Source organism: Coenobita brevimanus, chromosome 79 (genome assembly GCF_032717465.1).
Source record: "Coenobita brevimanus isolate Jiangsu-jjx chromosome 79, ASM3271746v2, whole genome shotgun sequence".
Lineage (NCBI taxonomy): Eukaryota > Metazoa > Arthropoda > Malacostraca > Decapoda > Coenobitidae > Coenobita > Coenobita brevimanus.
The window spans coordinates 5,353,904-5,368,291 of NC_137032.1; the positions used below are offsets into that span (position 1 = coordinate 5,353,904).

Consider the following 14,388-nt stretch of genomic DNA (forward strand, 5'->3'; position numbering starts at 1 on the left):
ACAGTATATATGGTTGGGGTGATGAGAGAAGTAAAAACACGAGTAATGGAGAGAGGGATGGCGTTGGTAATGAATGGTGATGGATGGAATATCTCAAATCTGTTGTATGCTGATGATGCTGTACTACTTGCAAATACCGGACAAGAACTTGGTAGGCTAGTGCAGAGTTTTGCTGAGGTCTGTGAGTGTCATGCCTTGAGGGTAATTGTAGAAAAAAGTAAAGTGATGGTTACTGAGAGAGAAGGTGACTCCCAGTGCGATGTTACAGTGAATGGAGAGAGACTGGAATTGGTAAGAAAGTTCAAATACCTGGGTACAGTGATGGAAAAGAGAGGAAAATGTGCAAAAGAAGTGGAGAGTAGAGTGACACAAGGAAGAAAAGTAGCTGGTGCAATGAAGACCTTGATAAGAAACACAGGCTTGAGTGTTGGAGCTGCTCGAGGCTTACATGAAAGAGTGTTAATGCCAACTTTAACATATGGATGTAAGAGTATGGTGTGGAATGAAAATGAAAAATCAAGAATAAGAGCAGTGGAGATGGGACTGCTGAGGTATGTATGTGGAGTACGGAGGGTGGATAGGATACGAAATAATGCGATTTGTGAACGATGTGGAGTGAGGAAGTCTGTGGACACCAGAATCGAAGAGAGTGTACTGAGATGGTATGGTCATGTGGAGAGAATGGATAACAACAGTGTGGTGAAAAAGGTATATCTGAGCGAATTTGAAGGAGGGAAGCGGTGAGGTAGGACAAGGAGAAGGTGGGGAGATATGGTGAATGAGTGTGTGATGAAGAGATGTCTGGAAGTCAGTGAGGCTAGGGAACTGACAAGAGATTGAGCTGGCTGGATGAATGTTGTGAGAAGTGCATAGTCAGGGATTTGGCACCCCCTTTTAACGTGGCAACGTCTGGACTGACTCTATCGGATACGTTTATGTGAAGCTACAGAACGTGGTGAATGTTTTTGGTGTATCCGATAGAGCCAAGATTCCGTGGGCTTGAATGATGAGTGATTGGAAGTGTGGCCCATTGGATTGGGCAAACTTGGGCTGTTTGGATGTTGATACTCCTCACGCTGCCCTAGGGTGGGAAGGAGGTCCGGATGACGATGATGATGACATTTCCTTACTCCACACCTGTCATTACTTAAATTTTCTTTATCCTACCCAATCTCTGCATTCTACACACAACCCCATTTCCTCTGACCTTACTGCTGACTTATCATTTTCATGTCACACCACTGTCTCATACCCACAGGTTAATGTAGGGAATAAAACCCCTTCAGGCAAGCCTCTTGCAGCCATTACAATCAAATCTGTGTTTCTTCATAAGGCCTTCATAACACTAGCCATTTTCCTTCCCTACACCACTCTACTTTTCACTTCCTTTGCATATTTACCTCTCTTTTATATCACTGGGGCAAAGTACTTAAAATCTCTCTCACCAATTCTAGTTTCTCTACATGCACCACATTATCACACTGGGAGTCACCTTCCCTCTCAACAGCCAATCTACCAATCTCTCTACACCAATCTACCAGGCTTTTGTTCACTATATGTTAACAGCACTGCACCATATGCCTACATCAGACTTGAGACACTTCACTTTTTACCATTCATTATCAATGCAATCCCTCTCTCCATGAGTCAAGTTTTTACCTGTCTTGTAAACCCATCCATATATATATACACTCATACTGAACAGCCATAAGGAGATCACACAACCTTGTCTCATTCCAAGGTTGTGTAATGTACTAAGAAAAGAATGGTGAACCAGTCCTTTTTGTTTCCTGCAATCTTCTTGCTCTTGAGAACGTACAAGAGTCTAAATGACAAGATGAATCTTACTTTGTCACATTTAAGATCACATTGCAGTTCAAATGTGTTACAATTATATGATGATGATGACCATCATCATCATCATCATCATCTGCCTGATCTCTCTTTCCCACCTAAGGAAGGAGTGAAGTATGATCCATAAAACAAGGAGAGAGACTGCACCATAAAGGGAGAAGTACCAGCACTATGTCCAGTGAAATGGACCAGAAATTCATTTACTCACCATTTATACACTCAAAATCCAAACTCTACCCAACAGGCAAATGGTATTTTAACATAAAAGAAAATAAAAGAAAATATGCTGTGCTGCTTTATTTCAGAGTATCAGCTGTAAATATGACTGACTGAGGCTACTGGAGAGCACAGTGATGCAGAAAAAATCTACTAGCTGTCACACATTTCTCATTTTCCTTAATTCATTACCTTTTTTTTTTTTTTTCAAGGGTATAGCTCAGATTTAGGTGGAGCACTAACGAATCACAATCCTTCTGGTGCATGTCAATATATTCTAACAGTCATCTGATGCAAATCAATCGCACATTCTTGTTCACTAACGCATATTGATAAACATTATGAAATACTGCCAACATCTTTCTTGCATGGTTCTTATCATCCAGTTAACACATACACTTATCTGATAGTTGTTTAACACAATATTTACTAAGTGTAAACTAAAACATAACATAACCCACATGCTGAGAAGAGCCTTAGTACCCTACAGATCTCTACAGCTATGTTTCTGGTACAGGAAAGAGTGATATTTTACTCTCAGCCCTTTTCAATCTTGTACTTTTCCAAACTGATACACTTACAATGGGTGCATCCTGGCAGTGTTCTGGGCTGCTGCTGCTGCTGTTGCTGGTCAACTGCTCTAAAAATAGCCTTGTGTGGGGTACTGACTCCCAAAACCTGAAAGAATTCCAATTTTTCAAAAAAAAAAAAAAAATGCTCATAAAGGTTTTTAAAAATCCTCAAATGCAATATACACTGAGACATTTTAAAAAACGGCAGTGGAAGTCAAATACTGAATGCTTCCTGTGTGGAGGGCATAAACAAAACAAGGTGAATCATTGTGCATGTACAAGAAACTCACTTTCCTAATGCAGGTTTCCACTTCCTCCCCTGTGTTATAGTTCTCTTGCCATAATCTGACCTGACCACACTATTCATCACCACAACTGCCAGTCCCTGTTCACATCCCAAACGCTTGAGAGATGCAGCCAACTGATTAACTATGGCCAGCTCTGGAAATTAATGAAAAAGAAAATATAATGCTCCAGTAATCTATACATGATACAACAAAACACTCCAATATGAATTATGAGCACTGCATATTTTAAACAAAATAATATATATTTATACTGTATATATATATATATATATATATATATATATATATATATATCCATCCATCATCCAATCCTACGTTGCCCAATGAGGAGCATAGGAGCCCGGGGCTAGGCAGTTGGTCCTGACATTTAAGATGAGAGTGACCAACCTCACTCAGCTCTGAGTGGCATTACATAAGCAATAAACCCCAACCACCCCTTGGATATAAACCTTCACCGGCTCAATCTGACTGGAGCACAATAATTACTCACTAAACCACCAGGGGCCAAAATTTGGTTATATGGTTACCACCCAGCGTAGTAAATGGTTTCCTGGTGTACAGGAAACCATTTGGCTTGTCACTCAGTGTAGAGTCACCCATAGGCAGAAGGAAGAGGAAAGAATGGAGGAATGAAAGACAGAAGAGGGAGTGTAAAGTCACCCGTAGGCAGAAGGACGATGAAAGAATGAAGGAAAGAAAGATAGATGAAGATGGAAGGAAAGAAGGATGGAGGAGAGGATAGGGCAGACATCTGAGGGCAGCACTACATTGAGTAAGTGGATGGTGAGACCCCCACCTACCACAAATATATATATATATACTGTATATATCTATCTATCTATCTATCTATCTATATATATATATATATATATGTGTGTGTGTGTGTGTGTGTGGTAAATAAGCTTCAAAATAAAAAAAAATGAACAATAAAATGCTCCAAAAGTATACAGTGTACAGTAATAAAATGCTCAAATATCTGTGAGCATTAAAATAAACTGATCTGAAGATCAATGAACAGAATTACAAAATATTCTTAAAATCAACAAACAGCACACAAAAATTATTCAAAATCTATGAACAGAAGAATAAAATGCTCTGATGATCGATGAACAGAACAATAAAATCTTCTAAACAGAAACAGTAGCTACAATTGAAGATCTGATAATCAATATACAGTACAGTAACTACAATAAAATGCTCCAAAAACCTAAGAGGAATTTAACTGCTCAAAAAATATATGAACATGAAAATAAATGCTTCTTTAATTACCAGTAAATGAATGTGAAAATACGATGCTCCAAAACCCAACTAACAGTGCAACAAAATGCTGAGCAGTACAATTAAACATGATGAAATCGACGAATATTCTCAACATTTTCCTTGTTCTCGGCTAGGGATGATTCTTGGAACCCCTCAATCACTAGACCACTCCTTCACCACTTGGCCACCACCCCCTCCTGAAATGTACGTACAGTAGGATCTCACCAATAACATCTAATTGGTGCCAGAAAAACGCTGTTATTTGTTTCGTTTTTAAAGGCTCCAACATGCTGGCATGCGTCGGCCTTGGTCACCTAATGGCGGCTCTCCATACTGCATGATCCATTGCAGCCTCCCTGTTCAGTCCCTTAACCCTGAGGTCACACTTAATGACCTCATCCCACGTCGTTCTCGGTCTACCCCTTGTAACCCCACCCCCAATATTAACACTTCTCACCTTCCTCACCCAATTAACATCCCCCATCCTCTCCGCATGTACAAACCGTCTCAATCTACCTCTCCTCATCACAACACCAATACACTCCAGTCCCATCCTACCTCTCAACTCTTCCATTGTGAACCCAGCCCCCCCAGACCTTGGACGCAGGGACGCACTACACATCCACCTAATCATTGTCACTTCTGTACGTCTGAGCCGGCGAATATCCTCCTCTTTCACTGCCCAGGTCTCACTACCATACAGCATTACACTCCTAACACATGCTGCATACAAAGACCCCTTAGCACGTAGGGAGAGTCCTCTCAATGTCAGGAGAGGCAAGAGCTCCCTGAACTTCTTCCAACCACTTCTCAACCTAGCCACAGAGCTAGCTCCAGTCCCACCTCCAGCACACAACATGTCTTCCAGATAACAAAACTCTTCCACAGACTCAAGAGATTCACCAGCAAGTTCAATTCTTTCACATCTGACAATCTCCACCTGCTCTCCCCGACACGCTGTACACATAAAATCACCATTATCTCTACCTCTGATACCACTACATCTCTTGTGCACCCATTTATCACAAACACCGCACAAGATGGAATTACTTCCCATGCCCTTGTGGCAAACTGCACATGGCCACTCTCCCTCATCTTTCACAGTACCACCACCAACCCTAGATATCATCACTTTTGTTTTATCTGCATTTACCCTTAAGCCCTTGTGTCCCATACCATCTCTCCACTTCCTAAACCTTTCCTCCGCCTCCCTTTAGTTCTCTGCAATCAACACCAAATCATCAGCATACAACAACTCCCATGGGAGTCCGTTTCTAATGTCATGTGAAAGGGCTTCAAGTACCATGAAAAACAACATGGGACTCATTACTGACCCCTGATGCACACCAACATTCACGGAAAACCCATCACTCAAATCTCCATTCACTCTTACCTGGATGTGAGCACCCACATACATAGTCATAACCACCCTAACCAGCCACTCCTCCAAGCCAAGCTTTCTCATTGCCCACTTCACCACCTCTCTAGGAACTCTGTCAAAGGCTTTTTCCAAATCAACAAAAACAAAATAAAGATCCCTTCTCCTACCAACATATTTTTCCTGAAGATGTCGAACAATGAGTATGGCATCAGTAGTCCCCCTACCTGGCTTAAACCCAAACTGCATCTCATCAATATTCACTCTTCTCTAAACATACCTTCTAAAACTCTCTCCATTACCTTCATTATCTGATTTAAAAGCTTTATACCTCTATAATTTCCTCTTTCCAGTGGCAGTATCGTAACCAATGAGGTCTTGCCTAAGTGACGTATTTGCTGTTGTTATAAAGCTTGAATTGGGAAAAGTTGTCAATACCATCTCAGCACTTTTGCGGCACCTCGGTTTGGGTTACCTTTCCTACCTGATCGTGGTGACCTCGCAAACACCCTGATTTTTTTTCCATTTCTGTTCTTTGTGTTTTATTTCAGTTTTCTTTTTTCTCCTAAATTAGGGTGACACAAACGAGGGCGGCGCTACCTGGGTTTTTCCCGGGTAATATTGTATATTCTTTTTGCTGTTGTTGTTGTCATTTTATTTTGTTTTTTGTTCTACTTTATCATGAGCAAACAACACCAGTGCCCTTGCTGCAGTAGGTCTGTAGCGAAAAGTGCACAAGCACTGAAGTGCGCCTACTGCAGTGAGTGGGTTCATATAGCTTGTAAAAAATTTGGACACAGGCAGCTATCCATTTATGAAGAAGAGCCACCAGCTGGGTTTCCGCTGGCTGTGTAGCCAATGTGTTGCACCAGCAGATGAGGTCTTGGCTGGTGGAGGAAGTAATACCAAGAAGGAGTTTGAAGATAAAGTTATTGGGCCAATCTTTCAGGCAATTAGAGACGTTTCAAATATACTGGAGGCACTAGAGACCAAGGTCTCATCACCCATGGCAGTCACGCAAGATCAGGCCAAGTCATTTGTGGATGCTGTTCGCGGGTCTCTCGTGGGGGAAGGGAAGGATCTGCCTGGGGGCGTGGTTGAGATCACTGCTCGTGGCCAGAAAAAAGCCATTCATAGTCAGCATGTACTGATTGTGAAACCAAAGAGTGGCGCTGATGCCCAGACAAATCAGGTGGGACCAGAAGACATCAGAGGTGTACCTAACTCGGTACCGGTTGATAGCTGTCTTAAGACCAAGTCTGGTGGGTTGGTAATGAAGTTTCCATCAGCTGAAGCCAAGGGTGAAGCAACTGGGGTGCTGAGTGATCATTTTGGCTCTGAGGGCACTTTTTGCATATCAGAGCCAAAGAAAATGTTGCCTAAAATGACCGTGACAGGCCTTTCCTCTTCCTTGGGTGATTCTGACATCATCCCAAACATTCTGAGAAAAAACAATAAAATTAAGATGCTCGTTGATTGAGGCTGTACCCTCAACATTCTCTTCACAAGAACAAGGAATGACACCAAAACTGCTGTCTTGAAGATGTCGCCAGAGGTGAGATCCTCCATTGTAGAACAGGGCAATTACATCTATGTGGATCTTACAAGATGCCGCGCATTCGACAGATTATGGGTTACACAGTGTCATCACTGTCAAGGCTTTGGTCATACATTTGAGAGATGTTCTACGAAAAATGATGAACCTAAATGCATCTTTTGTGTAGGACCCCATAAATCTAAGGATTGTAGTAACAGAAATTCTCCCAAATGCATCAACTGCTCTTCTTTAAGACATCAAGATGCTAATTCACATTCACAGTCGGTTGCCCATTTTGCATCAAGTAGAGACTGACCAATTATGATTTCTCATAGGAATAGATTTGACCATTCAAAAAACTGACTACGTCCCTCTTGAACCAGTTAAGGATGGGTCTTTTAAATATTCGTGCTATCCGAAATAAGATAGACTATATTAATGAAACTCTAAATCTGCACAAGCTTGACATTTTGTGCTTGACTGACACCTGGTTGTATGAGTCTGACATCGATATTATTCGTAATGCTTTGCCTAAGACACATTCTATAATTAGTATTCCCAGGCCTGCTGCTGACTATCCAGGAGGAGGTGTAACACTCATCTACTCGGCAGCACTTGCAAATGTTTCTCTCACTGACTCAGACCTGACCCCATCTTCATTTGAATTTATGGAAGTATTAATAAATTTTGGGGTTGGTGGAGGATTAGTGCCCCTCCCTGTAAAACAATTAACTCTAAGCCCTTGACCACCCCGTTTGGGATACATGGCGTCTGGCAATGAATGATGAATGAATGATTAATAAATTTCCATCAGAATACCATTAGAATTGCAATTGTCTATCGACCAGGTCATCCGGGCAGAGATCGAGTTTTATGGAGGAGTTTGGGCAGTTTCTTGAAGGGTTTTCTCTTAAACCTGGAGGACTTCTTGTTTGTGGTGATTTCAATTACAGTAATCCCTCCACTATCCGGATCAATAGAGCCATAGGCAGGTCTGGATAGTGGTCCTGTCCGGATATTGGGCACCAGCTTATGGACTTGTACTTATGGACCCTAACTCTGAAAAACACCTATACAACTCCCTCTGGACATGCATTGCACCTATTTAAGACCCAAATCACACCAATAAGGGACAAAAGACTGAAATAAATGCAAAAGAACCATAAAATGAGGTTTTAGAGGTGAGTTTATACAATATTAAACATTCTGGGTACTTACAAGTCCCTTGCTCCTGGACTGGTTTGAACCGCCAGTTTGCAGTCCACAGTTAATCCTCTGCACTCTAAATTCTAATTTCTTAACACTGCACAACACTGTAAATTCCTCTGTGTTCTAGTGGCAAGGTATTGCAGTTTATTCACTGTTTATTCACAAAAAACAAGCACATGTGGCTTGCACTGTTATGAGTATCTGCTCTCCATCGGAGTTAAGCTGTGACTGTTGATGTTGGTGGGGTAACAGAGTTGCCAGATCGCAACAGCCACATTACCAATCTCCTCAACTTTCATTGTCAAATATAACTTTTCAATACCAAATTCGTAAAGCTAGCATATATTCTTCACTAATTATATATACAAGTGGATATACATGTAATCACTCTCCTTATAACTAACACCATGTTGATTATTTTCACACTATGTGGGGTAGCAGATTAATCAGAGAGAGCAAACAATCCACCATCTCCATCCTGTGTATCCTCATACATGTGAAAAATCCATTTGGTAATGCATTATTCTAATGCATTACCAAACGAATTTTTCATTACCAAATTGGCCCACACTTGGTAATGAAAAATACCAAATGGCAACCTGACAGGGGAGGGGGGAGGGGGAGGAAGGAAGGGGTGAAGGGACCATGGTGTAACAGCTGTTCGGCGCCAGGCGGGAATTTCAAATTATGGGAGGGAAAAAAGTCAGATTTTTTTTTAATTTTTTGCAGTTTTTGGCCCATTTTGGGAATATTGGATCCCAGGAGGATTATGTCCGGTTAGTGGGGATGTTCGGATATTGGGCGTTCGGATATTAGAGGGATTACTGTATTGGGTTGACAGTCCAGAGTCAAAACCGTTTTCTTCAGAATTCCTTGAGTTGATCACCCAGAACAATTTTTTCAAGCATGTGAGTAATCCAACTCATGTCTCACGACATGTCCTTGACTTGGTCTTGTCCCCTGTTGGTTGCAGGTGTGTATCAGATGCGGAGGTTGACTCATTTGACCCCCTCATCTCTGATCATGCTCTGATCACTCTTAGTTTTGATGTCCCGAAATCCCCTTCATATAAAAAGGTCATTAGGTTCAGAAATTACAGGAATGTTGACCGCCAGTTGATGTGTCTTGAAATTGATCAAAGTTTAAACTCCATTGATTCTTCCAGTCTTTCTTCTGATGAGTTGGTTGATATTTACAACAATGAGCTTAGGTCAGTTTTTGACCATTATTGTCCTGAGGTAGTAAAAACAATCATTGTATGTGATGATTCTCCGCGGTATGGTCCATCCATTAATTCCTTGCGTAGACAACGTAGAAGGGCAGAACGTGAGTGGCGCTTGCAGCGGACCGAAGTAACTTGTTTGCGTTATGCTTTTGCGAGAAGAGCAGTCGTTCACACTGTAAATGCCCAAAAGGCTAGGTATTATCAAAATAAAGTTGATTCTTGTGGTGGTGATAAAAAAAAACTGTCTGCAGTTGTGAACAATTTGGTTGGCCAGAGGAATGTAATTGTTAAACCCACTTCTGCATCTGATACCCAATTGGCTTCTGATTTTGCTTCATTTTTTACAAGTAAGATATCTCGCATTAGAAGTGATTTAGACAGCAGTTCTCCTAGTGAAGCATACTCAGTTGACTTCCAGCCACGGTGCACCGGGGATCATTTGCTTTCAACATTTCATCCACTGGATGTAGACAAAGTCAAATGTTATATAAGAGAATTTAATAAAACATTTTCCTCACTCGATCCATGCAGCATGTCACAACTACCTGATGTGTACGAGCACGCTGCAGACTTTATCTGCAACACAATAAACAGATGCTTCTTAGAAAGTAATTTTGTGCAGTCTGAGAAACGTGCTTTGCTTAGGCCCCTAATTAAGAAACCTGGCCTTGATGTTGAGAGCATGACGAATTATCATCCCGTCTCTAACGTGTCTTTTTATCCAAGATTATTAAGCGGGCCATACTCGATCAACTCGTACCTCTACTGGAACACAACAGAGTTGTTCCTGTTGTTCAATCAGCATACAGAATATACCATTCAACTGAAACTGCACTAACAAGGATTCAGAGTGACTTGGTGGCAAACACTTGTAGTGGGATGTCCTCTCTCCTAGTTCTGTTGGATCTGTCTGCAGCTTTTGATACATTGGATCATAAACTATTGTTGGACGATCTGTATTTTTATGGCGTTCGTGACAGTGCCCTCTTGCTCCTTAAGTCATATCTGTCGGACAGATCTCAGAGAGTGGTTGTTGACTACGCTAGCTCTGATTCTGCTCCACTTCTACTTGGAGTCCCTCAAGGATCAGTTTTGGGTCCAATTCTATTTACTACCTACACAAGTAGTTTATCGTCTCTACTTGATGCTCATGATGTGTCCTATCATTTTTATGCTGATGACACCCAGCTCTATGTTAAAATGTCAAATATCAACGATACTAAGATAAAGTTTGAATCTCTAATGTCTGATATTAAGATTTGGATGGCTAAGAGGAAACTTAAGTTGAATGATGGTAAAACTGAGATCATCATCATCAGAGGAAACAGAAGGGGTGATGACACTGACAATGCCTTGGCTTTGAACATTGGTGTGTCACAGCTTCACCCAGCCAGTTCTGTTCGAAATCTGGGTGTTTATTTTAATTCTATGTTAAATTACAAAGAACATATTAATCAGGTTGTGAGAAGGTGTAACTTGCATATCAGAAATCTGTACTCTGTGAGAAAATTCCTGAATAGACGGTGCCTCTTAACATTGGTCCATGCAGTTGTCAAGTCTCATGTTGATTATTGTAATTGACTGTGGGTTGGTCTTCCAAATAATATACTAACAAAAGTTCAGTCTGTGTTGAACAGGGCAGCACGGCTTATCTTTGGTCTCCCCCCAAGAACCTCAACCACCCCGTTTCTGACTGAGTTGCATTGGTTACCAGTAAAGGCTAGAATTGAATTTAAACTGTGTCTTATTACATTTAAGGTTCTTAAGTTTGGTGAACCGAAATATCTTGCTGAATTGTTAAAACTCCCATCAGCACGCCCGGGTGTGATGTTACACAGTGAAAATGATTGCTTGCGTCTTGATGAGCCAGGAGCCATCCACCAGTCATCTTTCTTTGACTGTTCTTTTGCGTATAGAGCCCCTAGATTATATAACAGATTGCCATTTCCCATAAGACAATCTCTACTGTTGAATCCTTTAAGAGACAGCTGAAAGCCTTTCTTTTTTCAAAATCCTATGCCCTGGAGAGAGGTACTATGACGGATGATTATAGGGTTTAATTATTGCCACTTTCATGTATATATGATGTAACTTGTATTATATACAAGAAATGTCACAATTCTTGTATTTGTAAAAAATAATGTATGGGTGTCGAGTGCTAGTGAATTCCCAAAGGAAGAACTGGCGCTTTTGAGAAACAAAAGGCCAGATTATTATTATTATTATTTCCAGGGCATCACCCTTCCCTTTATACACATTTACAATTACACTCTTCAGCCAATCATCTGGGACAACACACTCATAAATAATCCTATTTATCAGGTCAGTGACTAACTTCACCCCTATATCGCCTGAGGCTTTCAACATTTCGGCAGTCAACCCAGACACACCTGCTGCCTTCCCCACCTTCATCCTGCCAATTGCCTCACTCACAGCAGCAGCATCAATCAAAGGCCAAGGGCCAGACACTGGACCTGCTGGCTCCAAGCCTTCTCTGTCCCAGTCAAACTCCTCATTCAACAACTGGTTACAATGCTCTCTCCATGCATCTTTAATATCCTCACTGTTCACCACTACCCTTCCTTCATCATTCTTCACACACTGCTCACCTATAATATCCCGATTATCCCTCTTCACCTGACCTGCCACCCTAAATATCATATTTTTCCTTTCCCCATGATTTAGGTTATCAAGTAAAAGTCTCTGTGACTCAGACTTTGCCCTGGATACCTCTCTTCTAATCCTACGCTTGGCAGCCAAATAATCCTCCTTGCTACCACCCTTCTTCCATTCCCGGAAAAGCCTTCTTTTCTCCTTAACTGCAGCTTCTACACCCTCATCCCACCACCAGGTTACTTTATGTCCTGGTGGTCCTCTTGTCCAACCGCAAGTTACATCAGTAACTCTCAAGAGATTGTTCTTGAGGGCTCTGAACTGTTCATTATTAGTGAAAAAGTTATTTGCATGACATTAAAATACATGTATAAGGGGTTTATTGTGATGCCACCCCAGGACTTCTACCCACTTTTCCCTTTTGAACCCCTCCTATCACTCATTTTTTAGCTAAAATAATAAGGTTAGTCATTAAATCGTCATGAGTAATATAAAACTTACCTTAAAGAAGGTAATGAGGTGTTTGGTGTGATGATTGTTTTGAGGCTTGCGCATGGAAGCTACTGCGGCGTACCCCCAACCTCATCCCCACTCCTGCCTCGTGCGCCCGAGTCACCCACTTCCGTCAACAATTCATCAAACCCCACGAAGCCAAAATCGTTAGGCAAGTCCCCATTGTCATCATCTACTCAAACTCTCTCTGTTGTTCTTCCTCAGTTGGCCGGTGTTGTGAAAGAAAGCAAGTGATGAGTGACTGATGGTGGGCATTCACTCAGTCACGATACTGTTTCTGGTATTTTCTTGAAATTTGATTTACAGGTCCAATCATTAGTCATTAATTCTGATGGCGGCTCTCTCTCTGTCTCAGCAGACTTGAGTTGTGGCACGAGTGCTGACTAGGTATGTATAACAGTTTCCAATACTGTATTATTCCAAGCACTAATGCAGAAATTTACGGCCTGTCGAATGTTATATTTCTTCCAGAATACAACAACAGTGATTATGGTGGGGGTTGCAGCTACGCCAGGTGGGCTGTGGAGGTGGAAGGGGAGGCAGCTGGTGAGCTAGGTGGGGCAATAGAAGTGGAGGGGACAGCAACAGGTGAGTCAGGGGATGTGGCGAGGGGAGGATCCTCCATCTCCTCCTCTCTACTGCTCAAATTTTCAGCAATTTCCTTCATCTCTTCTAGTTTGCCTGTTTCATTCCTCATCTTGCTATGGACATAATTGTAGTATGACAACTTGGCATTCGCAAAATAACCATTATTCAAGTAAATCCAAATGCTATTTTAGAAACTGGGTATCTTTTCTAACTTCCCGTTATTGCCGAAAACATTATAGTCAAAGTCGTTATTGGTGAGATCCTACTGTACTGTCTTGAGGAGACAGACAGACAAATGAATGTTTAACTCCTTCAGTCTGGAGAGATCTATCTATCTATCTATTGCCAAACGCCTCAATCCCGTTTGGGGTGGCCACAAACAAATTGCCTCCACGTAGTCCTGTCCCCCGCCATTTCACTGCCCTGCTCCCAATTCACACCCCCCTCTCTCATATACCTCTCCACCCCATCCCTCCATCTCATCCTTGGCCTCCCCCTCCCTCTTCCCCCCTCCACCTCACTCACATACACTCTCTTCGTCAGTCTTTCACCCTCCATCCTCTCCACATGGCCAAACCACCTCGTGTGTTTCTCATAACACTTCCTATCACATCCACATCCACACCATAATGCTCCTTTATATCCTCATTCATCAGCCTGTCTCTCCATGTGGCTCCACAGGCTCCTCTTAAATAACTCATTTCCACTGCTCTCACTCTCGATTTGTGTCCCTCCAACAACGTCCAAGTTTCACTTCCATACGTTCGAGTTGGTATCACAATACTGTCATGTAGTAACTTTTTCATTTCCATGCTCACTTCCCTGTTTCTTATCACTGCTTTCAAAGAACCAGCAACCTTTCTTCCCTGCTGTACCCTTTCACGCACTTCACCCTTCAAACCTCCATCCTTACTCATCACACTACCCAAGTACTTAAACGTACTCACATTTTCCAATTCCTCACCATCCAACCTCGCTGTGCATTCACTGACTTCACCTCTCTCAAAGACCATTACTTTACTCATCCCTACATTCACCTTTAGATTCCGTTTCTTGCACACTCTCCCAAACTCATCCACCAAGCCTTGCAGCTCCCCTTCGTCTTCACTCAACAA

General features: G+C 41.9%; 1 protein-coding gene across 1 annotated transcript in view; it reads right to left on the reverse strand.

Moving 5' to 3' along the window:
* Nucleotides 1-2,570: 2,570 nt before the first annotated feature.
* The window catches only part of LOC145408984 (DNA repair protein RAD51 homolog 4-like), a 34,697-nt gene continuing 22,879 nt past the window's right edge, over nucleotides 2,571-14,388 (reverse strand). The window contains exons 6-7 of the mRNA XM_080279556.1: nucleotides 2,933-3,071; nucleotides 2,571-2,748 (exon numbers count right to left, since the gene is read on the reverse strand). Of these exons, the coding sequence (XP_080135682.1) occupies nucleotides 2,571-2,748; nucleotides 2,933-3,071 (317 nt within the window). The remainder of the gene's footprint in view (nucleotides 2,749-2,932; nucleotides 3,072-14,388) is intronic.